General features: G+C 42.7%; 2 protein-coding genes across 4 annotated transcripts in view; one reads left to right on the top strand and one right to left on the bottom strand.

The window, feature by feature from the left end:
- Positions 1-21: 21 nt before the first annotated feature.
- On the top strand, positions 22-10,420 carry ZC2HC1C (zinc finger C2HC-type containing 1C). Its single transcript, XM_033108790.1, has 3 exons — positions 22-135; positions 1,113-2,460; positions 6,762-10,420. Exons 2-3 carry the CDS (start codon positions 1,132-1,134, stop codon positions 7,023-7,025), a joined length of 1,593 nt encoding a protein of 530 aa, XP_032964681.1. The 5' UTR covers positions 22-135; positions 1,113-1,131; the 3' UTR covers positions 7,026-10,420.
- NEK9 (NIMA related kinase 9) overlaps positions 10,240-18,561 on the bottom strand; it is a 33,832-nt gene continuing 25,510 nt past the window's right edge. Inside the window, exons 18-22 of one of the 3 annotated variants that reach the window (XM_033108788.1) lie at positions 18,243-18,302; positions 16,894-17,096; positions 15,642-15,803; positions 14,251-14,460; positions 10,240-12,777 (exon numbers count right to left, since the gene is read on the bottom strand). In XM_033108788.1, the coding sequence (XP_032964679.1) occupies positions 12,655-12,777; positions 14,251-14,460; positions 15,642-15,803; positions 16,894-17,096; positions 18,243-18,302 (758 nt within the window). In that variant the 3' untranslated portion in view covers positions 10,240-12,654. Of the gene's footprint in view, positions 12,778-14,250; positions 14,461-15,607; positions 15,804-16,893; positions 17,097-18,242; positions 18,303-18,561 lie in introns of all 3 variants that reach the window. The other 2 variants (XM_033108789.1, XR_004423245.1) reach the window with 2 other exon arrangements.

The following is an 18,561-nucleotide window of genomic DNA, read 5'->3' as shown; positions in this document are numbered from 1 at the left end:
GACCCCGTTCCTAGGCAACGGGAATAACAGGGGCCAGCTGAGAGCGCCTGCGCGGCGGTCGGTTGGTAGGGTTCTGGTCCGGAAAACTAAGTCTTGGGGTTGCCCCTGAGCAGGAGTTGTCCTGGAGAGCCTCAGGTAGGCGAGAGGACGGGGAGACGTGGGGTCAGCACCTCGACCTCCCAAAGGCCCGATAGACAGAAAAGCGAGGGCTTGTCCCCAAAGCAGAGTCCCCAGTGGGGCGCCCCGCCTGATCCTCCAGAACGGAACGTGACTTCCGCGTTCCGGATCTAAAACCCACGGCGGCCAAGTCAGGGGGCCCCCGCTTCTCAGTTACAAACCCCTGGCCTTCTGAGCCGCGGGGACTCGTTGGGTGAGGGTTTGATAGCCAGGCCCCTGCTGCAGGCCCTGGGCAGCGTCTGTGCTCCTTGGAGTCAAGCATGGTTCCAGCAGGAGGGAAGCCCTGGCACTTACCTCTAGGCCGCAGTTTTCTCACCTGTAAAAGGATGGGGCTGGACTTGGAATCCTGAGGTCCCTAAATTCCAGTCATGTAACTCTGAGGGAACCACTCAGTTTCTTTTCTTCGGATTTCCTCCTCTAAACTTTCTCCAGCAGCTTCTAGTCTTTGGATCTGTGTCCATTCAGTCCCATGGCGGTTTGGCATGGCCCTCTTCTCCTGCGTGGCAGCAACAGTACCACGCAGGAGTACTGAAGAAACTGGAGCCAGAAGGGGAAGTTGCTCGTCTTGTGTCACAGGCCTACAACCTGACTTCAAATCCAATAGCTCTTTCCACCGAGTATGGCCTATACTCTGTGTGGCAGGCGCAGCACTGTATGGCAGAGGCTGGTACTGGTATAAAGGAAAGCTAGGTGGCAGGAACACCTATATCACATTCATTTTTCTATCCTCAGGACCTAACATGCACTCCCAGGACATAATCAGCACTCACCAAATGCTTATTGAATGAGAGCTCTGGCAGACCCAGTACCACTGTCCCTAGAAAGTTTAAAGGAAAATGTGGGTAGGACAAATGTATGATAGAAACAGTTGAGTTAAGCAACCAGGGTGAACCTCAGACAAACTTCTCACATATATCTGGTTTAATCTCTCCTAGGCTTCAGTCCAGGCCCTGAATGGCTGGTCTCCAGTTGGCTCCACCTCTGCCTGTGGGCGTTATGCTCCCATATAATAAGGCAGATGCCCCAGGGAACCATTCCGCTAAGCAAGACCACTATGAAAAAGATGGCTCTTCCCAGCGCTCCTCGATGGGGCACCTGAGGAACAATTCCCAGCAGAAGCTTTTGAGCAACAATGAGCTGGCGCTGGATAATCTGTACACTCACTCCAAATGGAACGCCTGCACCAAAGCCCAGAGCTACTACCATCCCCACTGTGCTGGAATCAGCCAGCAGGATCCCAGAAACAATCTCTGGGGCCAAGCAAAGGGTTTGTTTCACTCATCAAGCTCTCAATCCCAGTACCCCAAAGCACATAACCAGGAATTCATCCCCTTTACAAAGAAACGAATTGGAGTGGACCGGGCATACCCACTGAAACCCGTATTCCATCGGAAGTCTTGTAGTACACGTGAGACTGGCACTGATGGGGACCAGAATGTCTCTCCCAGACCCCCTGAGCCAAGAGAGTTTTCATACAGCAGCTTGGGTTCAAGGAACTGGGTGAGTTCATCTGTGGTTGGTACTGTTGCTGCCACGCAGGAGAAGAGGGCCATGCCAAACCGCCATGGGACTGAATGGACACAGATCCAAAGACTAGAAGCTGCTGGAGAAAGTTTAGAGGAGGAAATCCGAAGAAAAGAGAGCCTCCTAAGGGAAAAGCTGAAGAAGACAGAGGAGGAACTCAGAAGGATCCATAAAGAAAAGGAACAGGCTGAGGAAAAGGCAAAAAGAGAGCCACAGAGAATGACATTTCCCAGGAGGAGAAGTAAAGGTAATAGCAACACTGTGTACAAACCTATCTTCTCCCCAGAAAACAGGTCTAAGGAGGTCTTCGGTCGAGACAGGCAAGAGGATGAAACTTGGGGACGGTCTCAAGAAAATTCTAGTCCATTCCATTTTTCTGATTATGGAATACAGAAGCTCAGAAGGGAAAGACTAATGGCAAGCAATAACAAAATCCGAGCCTACGTCTCGGGGCCGTTGAAGCAGAACTTTTCTCAGCCCTCAGAAGCGCCGGGCAGTGCTTTGCCAGGATCCACACGCCATTCTAGCTTGTCTAAGGCACCAGACTCTTCAGGTTCCAGCTGTTCCACTCAAGAGCCAGAACTTGGCAAGTGCAGCCACTGTGGACGCAAGTTTCTCTTGCTCAGGCTGGAGAGACACTCCAACGTCTGCAGCAGGATACATGGTTCCAAGAGGAAAGTGTTTGACTCCTCTAGGGCCCGGGCCAAGGGCACAGAACTAGAGCAGTACTTGAACTGGAAGGGACCAGCCTCAGTCAAGGTAACAGGGCCTTATGGATTTGACTTTGAGTGGGGATCATTGTAAGGACCTGTTATATACCAGGGGTACCAAAAAAGATGTATATACACGACTTGTATTCATCTTTTGTTATCGGTATCTATTGAGTATTATGATTTTAATACAGTTTTCTCCTTTCTAAAAAAATGTGTATACATTTTTTGGGCACCCTCTGTATATCATCAGATTTTTGTAAAGAAAAAATGTGTCATGTAGGGAGAAAGTGGGAATTAACATTTATTGATTACTACTGTGTGCCAGTCACTGTGACCGGAGCTTTTCATGTGACCCTCGCCATAACCAAGTGAGGATTTCATTATCTCTTATCAATTAAAAAAATCTAGTCTCAGAGAGGTTAACTTGGTTGAGATCACAAACAGCTTTAAATAACAGAGTCAGCATCTAAATCTGAGTCAGAATGACTCCAAAATCTAGACTTAAAAAATATATATCCATTTGATTCTAAAAGTAATACACATTTACTATAGAAAATTTAAAGACATGAAAAATATATTAAAAAAAAAAAAGCTATTCAGCACTTCACCATCTTGAGTGAATTCCGTGCTCTTTGTTCTCTGCCACCTCCCAAGATTAGGATTTATTACCACTCCTATAACCATATCTACTTTTCCAAAGTTAGCTCAATTTTGATATACCTTCTAAATAAATACATGAAACACAATTAAGTTTGGAATTCTTCCCCCAATTTGGAGTGTAAACACCTTAAAGGTAAAGGATTTTATTTTTGATTAACATTCCTAGCTGCAGAAAAACTAGCTTGTGAAAAGTAAGGACTTCGAAATACTTTCATGATAAGCTTAGGGGAACTTCATCGGCACACTTGGACCATCAGATCTGGAGAAGATTGTCTAATGAATACGTCCACCATCCTATCAAGGTTATGCCTCTTGGTTTGTAAATGAGTGTTTCTCAAAGTGACAAACACTTTTTATTTTAGTAGTTTTAGTGTATATTAGAAAAATATAACAACATGTTAAGCCCTTGATTTCTAGGAATCATGAATTTAAAGAAAAATATGAAGTAATTAATAGTAAGGCAGATAACATGAAAGTGGTATGCAAGTGATCCAAGTTTGGGAAAGCCTAGACCACACGATCTCAAAGCCCCATCCAGCTCTAAAATTCTAGCATCATTCTCTTTTCATGTCTTTCTAACCTTCCCTCTGCTGTGCTAGCTAGCACCTCTTGTACATTAACTCTTTTTAGTTTATGTGCACATTTGCTGTGGCCTTTAAAAACTCACGTTTATGTGATGGCTGCTAGAAGTCGTTTGCAGTTAAAATTCTTTCTTTCAGTCCAGTTTGGGAGATCACCACAAGAAAGTCCTTTCCATGTTTAGAGAGAATCTCCCTGAAATCCAGTTTCCAACGAGAAGTCAACATTTTGCTCTTACCGATAATGATATGATCACCAGTTCCTGTTCTTTCCTGTTTTCTTTCTGGTCAACCCCGTAATCCACTGGGTATTTTCTGTCCCACTACAGCGGTTTATTTCTGGCCAGAACCTAAAAGAATCTGTGTTTCTTAAATTCCTAAACACAGTAGCAGAGAAGCAAAAGAACTGGATTTCTTGAGATCAGGCACCTTTGCTTTGTGGAAACTAATTTGCTTTGTGGGCCTATATTACATCGAGGACACCAAGGTGGAAAAGATCTGGATTGAGATGCATTCCCCGACTTGGAATGTCCCAAGTCTTATTCCAAAGCTCTGTGCTTTTAGAAGCTAAGTGGTTTGTGTCTCCCTCTCATTCCTCTAGTGAATTCAGAACAGGTAAATTTTCTTATGTCCTGTAATATTCACGTAACTTTCAGTATAGTACCTCTTGTCTCTCTACTGGACCTTAAGCGTTTGAACACAGGGACCCCTTTGTGATTGTGTTAATTGAATAAAATTTCAATATGATGAATAATTTAAGTATAAGTATCATATAGTTGAGGAACTTTCTCCTCATTCCGTTCTTTTAAAGGTTCCTGGATACCATCTCTAACACTGATTCTTTTGCCTTCTTGTCTGTTTCCTAAGACTCTCCTGATGGAGCCTTCCTTTTCCTTCGATGACATCTCTTTCTGTTAGTCATCATTAATGGTATCAGATCACCAAACAGCTACTTACCTTCTTTCTTTTTTCTTCTTTTTAAAATTTATTTTAATCTAAATAATATTTGAATACATTTTTAAGATCTTGTAGTACTAAGTGACACAGAGCAGCAGTACCCTACCTCATCCGTCTCCAGGTCCTAATCTAGCCCCCAGAGGCAGTCTTTAGTTTTAATAGATGACTCTTCTGGTATGCATTTCCGTATTTCTAAATAGTATTCTTATTTTCTTACCAATTTTGTACATTACCTGTTGAGTTCCTTTTATAGACATTGCAGATTAAGCTCTTCTTCATATCCCCTCTCCTACTTTTCTCCTTCCCTTATTATCATCCTTCCATTGTAGTGCAATCACACTTTTGAGTTAAACCAGTGGTCAGCTTTTACATTATAATAACCACAAATTTTGTGCACTGATGAGTGAACAAATTCTGTCCCTGACCACATGCATCTTGTACCTGGGAGTTAATAACTGATTCACGTTTTTTGTTTTTTTAAAGATCTATCTTTACTACTTTGAGGAACCTCCATGTTGTATTCCATCCATATTGTATTCCATAGTGGCTTTATATTCCCACCAACAGTGCACAAGGCTTCTGTTTTACCCACATCCTCAGCCACACTTGTTATCTCTTGTTCTTTTTTTTTTTTTAATTGGGGGAATATTAGGGAACAGTGTGTTTCTCCAGGGCCCATCAGCTCCAAGTAGTTGTCCTTCAATCTAGTTGTGGAGGGCGCAGCTCAGCTCCAAGTCCAGTTGCCGTTTTCAATTGATGATTTGGCCAGGTACAGAATTCTTGGTGGAAAATGATTTTCTGTCAGCACTTTTGAGGCCTTTTCCTGTTAGCTTTTACATTCAATGTTATTGTTGAGAAATCTGATGCTATTTTGATTCCTGCTCCATTGTATCAAACCATTTTTTTTTCTAAAATCTTACCAGATTCTCTCGTTATTCTGAAATCCTGAAATTTTACAATGATTATGTTGGACACTTGGTAGGCTGTTTCAATATCAAGAGTAAGTTACCTTTAACTCTAGGAATGTTTATAGTATTATTAAATAATTTCCTCCTCTTGCCTTCTATGTTTTTTTGGAATGCATGTTGGTCGGTGTTGGACTTCCTGGATTGACTAATTTTTTAATATTTGCTTTTCCACTTTCCATCTTGACCTTTTTTCCTATTCTGAGTTATTTTCTTGCTATTACTTCACATTTCTATTTTTATTTTTAGCTATCAAAGTTTAAATTTATAATAGTTCTTTTTGGTTCTTTGGCTGTTTCTTTCTCATAATATATATATTCTTCTTGTTTTATGGACACAGTCTCTTCTAATACTCCTTTGTTGATGTTATGGTTTTTCACTAAAAAAATCTTCTGCTACCTGCCTTGTTGCTGCTTCCTGAGTGTGTGTGTGTGTGTGTGTGTGTGTGTGCACGCACACATGTGTTTTGGTCTCTCTCCTTAGAGCTTTACACAAATATCTGGTGATACTTGGCTGTCCATTCATATTTAAGCTTAAGTGAGGCTTGTTGACTAAGGGTCTTCTTATTAGGGTTATCAAAGAGTGAGCCTTTCAATAGGGGTCCCCCAGAACCAGTGTCTGATGGCTTTTCTCTCGCCTGCTTGATGCATCCAGAGAACGCTTCAGTCTCCTAACAGGGTGCCAATGTGCTTGGTACTCTAGGAGAAGAGAGGGGTAAGGAGGGACAGCCCCACAATTCATCACGAAGGCTAACCCTTTTCTTCACTGTGCCTGGATTTCCTGCGTCTGAAACTGGTCTGGTTCAATTTCTCCAGAGAATAAACTCCTGTTCTCCAGTGAGGGAGCTGGAAGTATTGGATACTTGGATGTGCAAGTTGGGGTAGGAAGCCCTGGGGTCCAACTGACTTTTCAGCCCTGTGTTCCCCCCTTTCCACTACCTCGTACTTCCACCGAGCCTCTCAAAGTTTCTGCTGGGGAAAATGGCTTGCTTCTCCCTTTGCAGGCCCCTAGTTTAAGTTACCTCCACTCTGGCAAGTTAGTTATTACTGTTGCTCCATGCCTGCTCTCTTTGACCTTGTGGATTAACACCCTTTTTATTTCCTTACTGTTATTCTAATGGAGACTCAGATGATGGAGACTCAGAGATAAATGCCAACTTGAATGATCAGTCTTCCTTCTACTTAAAGGCTGAACCTCCTCGGAAGAGCAACTGGAGACAGAAGCATGAATCTTTCATACGTACCCTCCGTCAGGCTCGAGAGGTCCAGCAGGTAATTGCCAAAGGTGGCAACCACTCAGACTTGCCTCCCATCCTGCCTGCAGAAAATCCAGACTATATTCAGTGTCCTCACTGTAGCCGCCACTTTGCTCCTAAGGTGGCTGAGAGGCACATTCCCAAGTGTAAGACCATCAAGAACCGCCCTCCACCCCCAAGGAAGCATTGCCGTTGAGCAAACAGCGGAAACCTCAGTAGTTCAGAAAGCTCTGCTTCTCTTCAGCAGGAAATGGGAGAATTTGATGTTAACGCAGAAACAACGAAAACTTGCCACATCACCCAGATCTGTCTGCAGAGCTGAAATCAGTGAGGAGAGACCCACTGCTAAGCAGCAGGGGGCAAAAAGGAAGCCTGGGCTTCCCACCAAATGACCACCTCGGGCTGGTGTGCCGTATGTTATTGCCTAAGTGATGGGTGAAGACTGAGGAGTAGCAAGCAGGCCACATTAAAACTCTCTTCTCACAAGCTCACTTGTGGTTAGTGCTAGTTAAGTACCTGTCTTTGCTCTGCCCTCTTGCCACTGGCTCTGCATGTTTGTCTGATTCCTCTTAACTCTTCTTGCTCCTGCAAGAAGTTGACTCATTAGGATGTTTGTGTCAGGATCACCGTCCCTCAGATGGGTATCCTTTATAAAAGATAATACGATTTTGTTGTAAGGCAAATGGAAGCCTATCCTTGACCTCCCTGGTGCATGGTCCTGGCCAAAAGCCAACACAAGTCCGTAAGGTTAGGGTGCCAATATATCCTAGACCCTCCCTGTGGTGTACTGTGTAACAAAGGGAACCCTCATCTTACCTACTTCACAGGGTAGGGATGGGAGAAATGACACTATGTATCTCTCTGTAGTTTCTTTTCTACTGTCAAAGAAAGGGAAGAAACTTCAGTTTCACCTATTGCTAGCAATCTGCTTTCAAATTAGGTCGGTAGGTTGGTTGGATGGCTTTTTAAATGAGGCAGCAAAATGTACCATCAAAGCAAGCTGGGACATTGCTGTGTCACATGTCCCTGGCTGATTATACCACAGTAAACTTCTATTTTAGAAAGTAAACTTTGAAGGAAAAGATACCAGATCTTTTGAATCTTCTCTATGCAGAATCATGCCTAGTGCAAGTAACCTTTATATTTAGGCCCTCAATTAGGTGGGTTTTGGAGATTTAAAATTAAATAATAAAATGAGTGAGTCCTAGATTTGTCAAATGGAATCAGTGTTAAGGCAGCATCTGAAGGGGATAACATCAGTTCTCATAGGATGAAGCCAGCATAACAGATCTGAAATACTAGTAGGGTTATTGTCCTCAGAGCATTACTCAAATTGTTAGTTTAAAATACTGGAAAAAATCACCCAACCTGGTCTGGGCAAAGGGGACTGGGCAGAAACAAAACCATGTTTTACTAAACAAAAGATGGCCACTCTTCTTCCATTTCTTCTGTAGCTTCTGCTAAGTGGCTCAGCTAACAGACCAGACCAATTTGAAATGTGAATTTAAGGCTTTAGCTGTGAAGCTGCAGGACACTAGGCTGAAAAAAACACGTTTTTAAAAAAAACAGCACATATTGAATTGCTTTATGGTCTTCTTAATTATTGCAAAGAAAAAAAGAGTTCTCACATAACAGGGATTTTGCTTGGCCAATCAAAGAAAGCTCACACAGACACAGTGGATATTTAACCCAATATATACACTCCCCAGGCGAGTTTAATGAGGTATACACTTTGTTTCACACTCGATGGTAAAAACAATAGATGGCAAGAATGACCTGTGGCCAAGATCACAAAGTGGTAGCGTGGACTGCTTTGCCCCACAGGTGTTTTATTTGGCTGGCACAGCACCCAAAATACAGTCTGGCATTTTAAAATTGGGATATGGAGCATCTCTTAAAAACCTGGAAGTTCTGGAAACACCAAGCCAGCAACCCTGCGTAGCACTGAGTGGGGTTCAGAAGCAGTTGCTCTTGCTCCGTCAGACTGGGGGAGCATTCAGAGCACTGCAGCCCCACCTGGCCGGCTTCACTTATGTGCCTCATCTGCCTGGTCCCCATGGGCACTTGGGTTTGGGATCCCCGGATGATGTTATTAAGGTCACAGATCAGGGCCCCCCAGGGAAAACAAATGTGTGTGGGGGGGTGCGAGGCAGGGGGGAGTGCTTTCTACAGACACAGGAAGCAGTCATTCATTCTTATGCTGCTAGAGAAATAAAATAGTGTCTTAGCGTTCCCTTTGATCTCAACATGCTTAGGTCTTGATTGTATCAGGAATATCTGTTAGTCTTCTAAATTTAGCTTGATCTTATCTTTGGAAAGAGGTTGGAAACCTTTTTCTAAGTTTCTTCCTGGATAGCAGAGGGTGATGGTGGATAAATAAATGCTGCTTGTTAGTGTCCATGAATTATATACTACTTTATCCAAGAACCTTTGGTGCAAGTAAATGTTATAAATTTTAAAGTCCAGAAGGTTAAGCAGTGGGGAAAATCTCATGGTGAAACTCACTTAATTTAGAAGTGTAGCTGACACAGTGCTCCTTAACAGCGGGTGTATTTCACGCAGCACAGTACGTTTTGGCCAACATTTTTTTTGTCATCGATTTATCACTCTTCACAACTACACAGGAGGTAGCAGAGAGTGATATTGTTTTTCTCCCTAAAGTTACGATTCTGTGAAGTTTAGTGATCAGTATGTTTATTTCCATAGTTAATCACTGAAGCAATAAATGATTTTTGGCTTTGTAGCAGGAAGGAACATGTTTTGTAGTCCTGATTACAACCCACTCTGCTCGGACACTATCATGAATAATACTTCTTTGGAGGCTCAGGAATACTCAATTGGAAGAATTTATTTACAATACATCTTTGCTCCAGATTTGTTCTCTTGATCATGAATGTTTCCAAATATCTGGCAAACCAAATGAAATGTGAGTTTAAGGCTGCCTTTGCTTTAAACTTGAGTGAAATGCTCAGCCAGGAGAAACTGTGACTTGGCTGTGCTATGTACGCCAGGGGGACTAAATACAGTTCAACCTCTTTGAGGGAAAAGTTTTATAAACATAAACTGGTATTATCACTTGAAAAAGACCACTGTGACTGGGGAGCTAAGTACAAGAAGTGATTCTTCCTCTCCTAATTTTAATTTTTTTCCCCCTCTCATTTTAAGCACTATATTTTAGAAGTTTTGAGGGAAAAAAGCTGCAGCAGCAGCAATGATCCTGTTAGCAAGAAAAAGAAATTGGAAAGACGCAAAGATTATTTCTGTGCAAATGTCCCTTGCATTCTGTTACAGACCACTTATTTGTTTATATAAAGGCTCACTGAATCAAAGATTCATGAAGGCCTAGAATCTGAGTGTTTTATCCCCAGTGACTAAGGTCCATGTGCAGACTTACTGAGGCATAGCACTGATTGAGAATTTAAATGTTTATTTAAAACAGAAATGCCAAACCACTCCACCCTCAACCTTTCAAACATCTGACTAACAATAAGCTAGTTCTTCAGCAACAATGTCAGAGCAGAGGAGTAACTCAGGTTATACTATAACTCAAAAGCAATATTACTGGAAATATACCTAGCACTACATAGAAGGGAAAAAAAGACAAAATTTAGAGAATTAGCTACAGAAAATCATTCAAAGGCATTTCTGCTGCCTCACCTTTCACTTTTTATCTAATGCACGGCTGCCATCTTTGAACTGGTTTCTGTTTGCATAGCTGTTTGGTGGGGAACAACGCATCCGGCTGTCCCAGGCACAATTTAGGAAAGTGCACGTTATGTCTAAGGCACAGAACTCAGATTCTTAGCTAGATTAATAGCAAAGCTAGGCTTCCCGAGGGAACACGCTAGAGAAAACGAGCACAGCAAGCCTCTGCTAGAGGACAACTCCCCTCCGACTAGAGCAGGGCTCTCACCCCCCTCAATGCTTACTTCCATCCCCCAGTCTCCCTAACGGCCCATGTTCCTCAGTTCCGTGGCAGAAGCAACACTCATGATTAACACCCAAACTGACCCTGCCTCTCAGGCCTGCTGAGATGGTGAGCATGAGGACACAGGAGCATGAAAGGCCAGTCAGTCCTTAAAAAAAAAAAAAAAATCAAAGTTGCATTTACACCATGAACCAAAACCCATTGCTGGGGTTTATAGCAAACTCCCAAGTCCCTAGAACTTGGAGCTTAGTCCAGGGTTGGCCCCTTCCCGTATTTTAAGAAAAAGGCTTCAGTGATGACATTAGCACTATTGTCCTTCCCAGAACTGAGAAAACAATGGGAACATCAAACCGAAGAAGATCCCATAGAACAGAGCTGCCTGTCCCAGACACGGGGTTTTCCCAGAGCACCAGCCTTTACATCACCAGTTTCAGGGAAACAGCAAAATTTCCATTGCACAGGTCCTTCCAGAATATTCAACAGACATCATTCTTTTTTTGTTGTTTTTTTTTTGTTGTTTTGATTTAGGGAAAATCAAACAAAAATTAATGTAGCTGTTTCTAGGGAGGTGGGATGTGAGGCTCATCAAGGCAGCTCCTGTGACCCAGAATACTACAGGAACCTCTCGTGAGTCTAGGTGGAAACACAAAGCTCGCATCCTCTGGCAAAATCATCAGACGCTTCTAGGCCACTTTCTTTGGGAAAGCGAGCTCACCCCTGTCTACCAGGACACGATGACTACAGGATCAGAAGGAGCTCTCGGCCAAATTCTTTTCACTTGGCAGGTTCTACCTGTTCTGTTAGGCTTTGGGGACTCCCAGGTTTTGGCGCTGGCTTAGGGCCACTCAAGTAGGAAAGATGATCCAGATTCACTGATACGGCTCCATAAAACACCAAAAAGGGAAAAAATACTACCTAGACATACACAAAGGGAGTGGTGGGGCTGCTGATGCCAGGATTAGAACCCTAAGCGCCATGACGGCAGAGGCACAAGAAGCCTTCTCACGGGCAGAAGACTCGGTCACTCTAGGCCCCTCACCGACACCACGGACAGGCAGCTACAGGAGGACTTCTTCTCCCTCACGGTTTTCTCTTCAGGCCATTCCCACTGCCCCACTGAGACGAACCTCTACGAGACACCTCATCTCTTGGCAGTCGGGATCTTCCAAAGCTAGGAGAGCCCACCCTGCCTCGCCACAGCCTGAAACTCCAGCTGTGTGATGAGGAAGGACCTGCCCTTCCTTCTCTACTCCTCACTGAACAAATTAATCCTCAGAGGAAAAGCAATCTAAGCCCACCTTTCTTCCTAATGCATTTAGCTGCACGAAGTAACAACTTTCTGAAAATAAGCCCTCGACTGACTCCACCAGATGTATTTTCCTGGACTCAGGGCTCCGGAGAGGGCTCAGTACACTTCACCACTCTCCAGGTGACCCTGGACAGGCCACATCTGGGTGCAGCCCACTCCAGCTTTACACTTTTCCCTCCTCCACCCAGAGGTGCAATGGCTGGTTTTGAACTCCCAAGGCAGCTTCCAATTAATGGTGAAAATGATAAATGGGATATAAGCTGCTACCAGCACAATTAAGGTGAGCATTGTGTCTCCTCTTCAAAGGTGGGGCCACCAGATGAGGTACAGAGCTGCTGCTGCTGCTATGGCAGTCACTGAGGACAAAGCCAGGGCCGTGGGGCCCTTCCATTCTCCAAAACAAAACCACTCCTAGATCCTAACAGGCAGTGCCACTCTCCAAGTGTACACGGAAAGTGCTTCAGAGCCTCCACCTCGCGCTCCTTGTCTGCAAGTGAACAAAGCCAGGAAAGCGCTCTCTGCATTCAGTAAGTGTGCTGTGAAGTTCTTTGGATCCCAGTTTCCTGGGGGCTATACAGGCTCAGGAGACTAGAGGCTGGGTCGACAGGAATCTGTTCCTAGGAGGCACCAGGACTCTGAATCTAAGTCAGGCTTTGGATCCAATTCCATCTCTTCCTTTGCTGTTTGAGTTCCTTTGGAATGCATCCCCACCTGTCCAGATAAAACACAGTTCCACATTAACAGTGCTGCTGCCTACTCACTGCAGCTCAGGACTAGATTTTCAATATTAGCCTCTAAGGATTTGTAGCCACAGGTTTGTGAGAAGCTCATAATACTACCTGAGGTGAAGTCTACACCTTTACATCTCCTGCAGTAGGATGACAAACTGTCCCGGTTTGCCCAGGACTGCAGGATTTTCTGGGATTCAGAACTCTCACTTTTAAAACCGAGACAGCCCTGGGCAAGACAATCCTTCTGCTGGCTACAGCTGCCAATCCCCCATGTTTACGTCAAGTGTGTAGATTATTTCCCAAAGTATTTTCATAGACATTATTTCATTTAATCCTCAAAACAACCATACAAAGTGGTAGTAGTATTTTCTTCTTTTAGGTGAGAAACCAGGGCTCACAGAAACACAGTAATTTGTCCAAACACATAAAACTGGTATATGGGAAAGCCAAGGGTTGAACCGTATTTCCCTATCCTAGTTCATGCTATACAGAGCAATACTATGGCTCTCTAAAAACAATGCATGCAGCATCACCTGTGAAGTGTTTTTACCAAAAATGTTTAACTTCAATCTAATAGAGCTGTAAGTTTATAAACTTCCAGTTTATAGAAATGACAGGGTGACAAAAGAACAAGTTAAGCAATGTCCCAAGAAAACAGGACAAATCCAGAATGCGGGACATTCTGTTAAACAACTGACCCCATTTTGTCAAGTCAATGCCATGAAAATTTTTTAAAAAGGAAAGGAATAAAAAGGAAAGGTGATGGTAGTGGAGGGAATTGATCTCGATTAAGAGAAATAAGATCCGTAACAATGTAATATGGGGTTCTTGACTGGATTCTGATATGATAAAAACAGTTATAAAGGACATTTTTGTGGCAAAACTGGGAAAATTTGAGTATCAACTGGGTACTAGATGAGACTAGAGATTAGTGTTAATTTTGTTAAGTGTGATAATAGTATTGTGGTTATCCAGGAGAATGAATGTCTTTATTTTTGTGTATGTGTAATAAAGTATTTAGGAGGGGCTATCTCATGACTTTCATAATTTACTTGAAAATGATTTGGCAAAATAAAAATAAACACACACATTTTAAATACACACAGGTGTTCTAAACACACACACACACACACTTGAAACAAATATGGCAACTTGTTAACAATTGTTGAATCTAGATGGTGGATATATGGGTGAACTGTAATGTTTAAAGTTTTTCATAATAAAAAGGAAAGAAAAAACAAAGAATAACAAAAAACAATGGAAGTTAGGTGATAAAAATAATTCAATCCAGGTGCCTAAACAAGGCCCAGGGCTTCTGGGATTAATTACAAAAGTTACAACATTAAAAATTAAGTACTTGAAAAGGAGCAAGTCTATTTCAGTCCTTGGTGTTTTGTTTCTGTGATTCTTCAAAACGGAATTAGAAATTGAATTATTCTTTTAATGCTCTCACCTGCTGCTCTCCTTCTAATTTCTTGTTCAGCTTCTGTAGTTGGGTAAAAATCTGAAGGTTTTCTTGCTGTAGCTTCTGTTGTTCAGCCAGACACTTTAACACCAGACCCTGCAATCTCTCAACCTCCACCTGCAGAGTGCTGCATGCACAGGTAGGAGTCAGTGGGGTTCCCTTCCCAGCACATGTTCCTGCAGGATTCAGCCGAGGTGGCTAAAGAGTGAAGACAGAGGTCACAGGAAGTTCTCCTCCGATGCCAGAATAAGATAAAACATATATACACCTGAAGTAAACGCAAGAGAAACTACCAGGATTACAAGGGCACCTGGCTCTAACGTAACAGGACACGAAAACTCTCAGTGCCTCAGTCTGTGACGCTAAGGTAAAAGAACAATCATCTATTTTGGAAGACTTTGTGAAAAAGTTTAAAGTATACTGATATCTTCCCATTTAAAATGCTGAAATGGGGGAAAGCATGATTTAGTTTGGAACATGTCTTTCTGATCACAGTGATGACACTGACCCAAAGGGTCAATATTCATGAAATGCAGTGGATCACACTTTGGAAGAGATTTGAGAAATGTTCAGTAAACAGGATCACCAAAACAATTCAAGAAGGCTAACTGAGAGAGAAATTAAAACGTCCACCTTGAAGTTTCAAAGGTTTTATTACCTCGTCTGGGAAGCTTTTCAATTATCCTAGTCTGAATTTTTCTCTCTTTTTCTATTATACTTTGTTTATAGCAAGGGTCAGCATAAGACAGTCTATAGGTCAAATCAGGCCTACTACTTGTTTTTGTAAATAAAGTTTTATTGGAACACAAGCATGTTCATTCATTATGTATTATCTATGGCTTCTTTTGTGGTACAATGTCAAAGTGTGTAGCTGCAAAAGAGACTGTATGGTCCACAAAGGCTGAAATAATTACCAAGTGGCCCTTTATAGAACAAAGTTTGATGACCCCTGGGTTACAGTTTTATTGAGGTATTTACCAGTTTGATTTCTATCAAGGTTAGGTATACACTGTTGCTCCCTTACTAGAGAGACTACAAGCATTATTTCTTACTTATATTTAGAGCCCCCAACCCACCCTAGCAGTGTCATGAAAAGCTGGATTTGAATTTTGGCATTTCTGAGGCAGATATAAAAGACAGTCCTCTAGGGTAGAAAGGTGCCAGCCTGTCAGAAATGTGAAAGGGTAAACACTTTTCCAGGACAAGTCAGTTGATCCTCTAGTAGAGGCGTTAAGCACTACTGAACAGACAGTATAATGAACTCATACAGGGCAGCTAGGAGACCAGTGAAGCTGGAGGAGACAGTGAGGCCAAAAGAACTGGGCAGTTTGTAGCCACTGTTTACCTAGTTCTGATTCAAAGGCAAAAAGCTCAATTACCCAGGCTCTTACTGGGGGCTTGTGTTCTGAAGGCGCTTCGGAGGCCACTTTGAGTCCTTGTAGCTCTTCGTAGGGCAGGGTATCTTTCTCAGATTCTGAAAAAACTGCACTTAAGGGAGATGGGCTATCAGGCATGGGGATGAATTCTGCATTTTCCAGCTCCTGTGTTCAAGAGAAAGAATCTCATCAGTTCTATTTGAGCCATTTAATTTCTCCCAAATCCCGTTCTTCCTACAGCTTTCACTCTGTCGTGACATCAGCACCCTCTAGTGGAGCAGGACAGTTGTGTTTACAACATAGCTCACCCTACCTGTCCACAGCCTGCCATCCCTTCCTCGGAAGAGTTACAGTGATATGAATTCAAATTCAAGAACAGAGTTTGGAGTGTCTGGCATGTTTCCCCAACACACTTATTATTATAGGCTATTCAGCGAGTTGGGGCGCTTTACGTTGACGTCAGCAAGGCCAGCTGCCAGGCTCTGAAGGCTGAGGCTGACGTTTCAGACAGTATAGTGTGCTGCTTCCTCCATTCGTACTCCTAGATAGCTATCAAGTGTAGTTATCAAGTTATTACACAGGGAGCTATAAATCTATATTCTTTTTTTGACAAAAAAATTTAAAATTTCACAAACTATAAATGTCCACTGTAGAAAATGAGAAAATACAGATGGGCAAAGGTGGATAAAAATCACTATCAATTCCATCACTCACAGATAACCAGTTACAATGATCAATAGTCTCCACAGGTAAGTCGTCTATGCATTCCGTGTTTTCTAGAAGAATGGGATCATACTGCACAGATAGTCCATCCTTTTCTGCATAGCCATACGCTATAACCAACTTTCGATGTAACTCAATATACTCCAGCCTTTTTACTCTCTGCATGTCAACTCTCATAATCCATTTCTCTATTGTACGGCATTCCAAATGCCCCAACATGCCACTTTTACAAACCACTGCAAAAAATCTGTAAGCTTAATCTTTGCACACATGCTTTACAAAAACTGTCAAGGAAGGTTGTATTAATTTACATTCATTTAAGTAATACAGGTATGAGAACATTCTGTATCTCTTCTTGTCAGGAAGAAAAAAGGGTTAGATTTGGTGTTCTGTTCCACGTAGAAATCAGAAGTTAGATGCCTGCTGCCAAACTTGTGACTAGGACATAGGACACTAGGGTTCTGACAACTGCTTCCTAGTCCCTGCACAGGGCCGGATACTTTATCTAAGGAACCTCTGGTGAAGGAATTACCTTTCGAAGCCAGCCAGGACAGGAGCTGCTGGCCCCACTGCTGACGCCCAGTGCCTCCGTGGGGCTGACCAAACCTTCCATTCCGCGGTCGGCCTCCATCGTTCCTCTGAAGCCTCCACTTGGGTCGGGAGTTTCAGATCCCTGACGACTGTCCTCCTCCTCTGCCCCGCCACCACCGCCACCCGGGCTGGAGCTCTGGACCACTGACAGAAACACAACACAGAAACACAGAGCTTTGCTATGCAGCCAGGAGTCACCATCTTACAGCCCCACTGACCCCTGAACAGGTGCCTATTGTTGCATGAAGTGGATCAGCAACAGTGTAAGTCAGATATTGGGGACTAAATTTTAGTTTTTACACAAGGTATGGTAGGTCAGCATTTTCATGGTAATTTGCTTTTACTTTCCAAACTTGCTTATCCCTGTGTTCATAGAAAATGATCAGTGTTCTAAAGCATAAGTGAACAATCACAACTACAGCTCACCAAACCTAGCACCCGTCCTTTCAGACACATACAGACTCCATCACAGAGGTTCATTTTATATACAAGGCTCTTTCACGTTTGAGCCGAACACCACTTCAAGTTGCCAGACAAACACACCACTAACTCCCTTTCTGGGGAAACATTTAAATGGAGAAGTCTTCAACCATTAAATTCATTAAATTCTTTGATGACTATTTGTAAGAATTTTTAAAATATGCCTGGTTATTTCATATCATGCAGTATATTCCAAGTTACCTTAATGAAGACTAGCTGATGTGTTGTCAAGAAACTGAATTTTAATATGGGCCAAAAGGAAAATAAAAAGTAAATTTGCCAACCCCCCAAAAAAACCATTGTATGGTATATTCTTTCTAAAGTTAAACGTAAAGGACTGTTTATGATCACCAGCTATACTGGCTTAAGGATGGAAAATTATCAGAGAGCCTTGGGCTGATTTTCTTAACCACTTGAAAGTTTAACCAACTTTTAATTCTGAGGGCCTATTTTGAAGAACTATTTCTATAGACTGAAATACCCTGGGAATACCGTGGAAGTACAGGGTAGACAGAATCCATAGTCCCTAACATAGTAAGGAAAAGAACAATACATAAGTCCCATTGCAAGCCACTTAATTACTTCCAGATGCATGGTGGCAAAAATGTACTCTCCCTCTGACCACGATGTAAAAGTCGTAACTTATTGTGAAATCCACCAAAATATGATCTTCCCCCTGATGATCACTGTATTCCTCACTTCCCAAAGATATTTCATATTTCTTTTTCCTTTTTTTTGGAGACTGCACAGAATCTAACCCAAAGACCCATACCTCACAAAACTACTGGTATCTGCGACATTGCTACTTACCAGTTCCAATGGATAAGCCACTGCTGTTGGAACGGATGGTCTTAGAATTCAATACTTTCTCTGAGGAAAAATATTCAGTAGGTAAGCATTATATACAGCTACAGGCAGGCGAAGTGAGGAGACTAGGGTAGGGAGTTAATCTAGGAGATAACCGCTATCCTCACTCCAGATGAATTACTTACTGTTTTAGGTATTAGTGTCATAAGCCAAGGACCCTTAGCTACTCGCACAATATTCACTATGTAAAATAGCAATTCTCTACCTTAACTGTTCTTTGGAATCACCTGGGAAGCTTTAGAAAGTAACAGTGCCTAGGTCC

The sequence above is a fragment of the Rhinolophus ferrumequinum genome, chromosome 6, assembly GCF_004115265.2.
Source record: "Rhinolophus ferrumequinum isolate MPI-CBG mRhiFer1 chromosome 6, mRhiFer1_v1.p, whole genome shotgun sequence".
NCBI classification, from domain to species: domain Eukaryota; kingdom Metazoa; phylum Chordata; class Mammalia; order Chiroptera; family Rhinolophidae; genus Rhinolophus; species Rhinolophus ferrumequinum.
The sequence above is the reverse complement of the archived record's forward strand: the minus strand, read 5'-3'. Positions and strand labels throughout refer to the sequence as shown.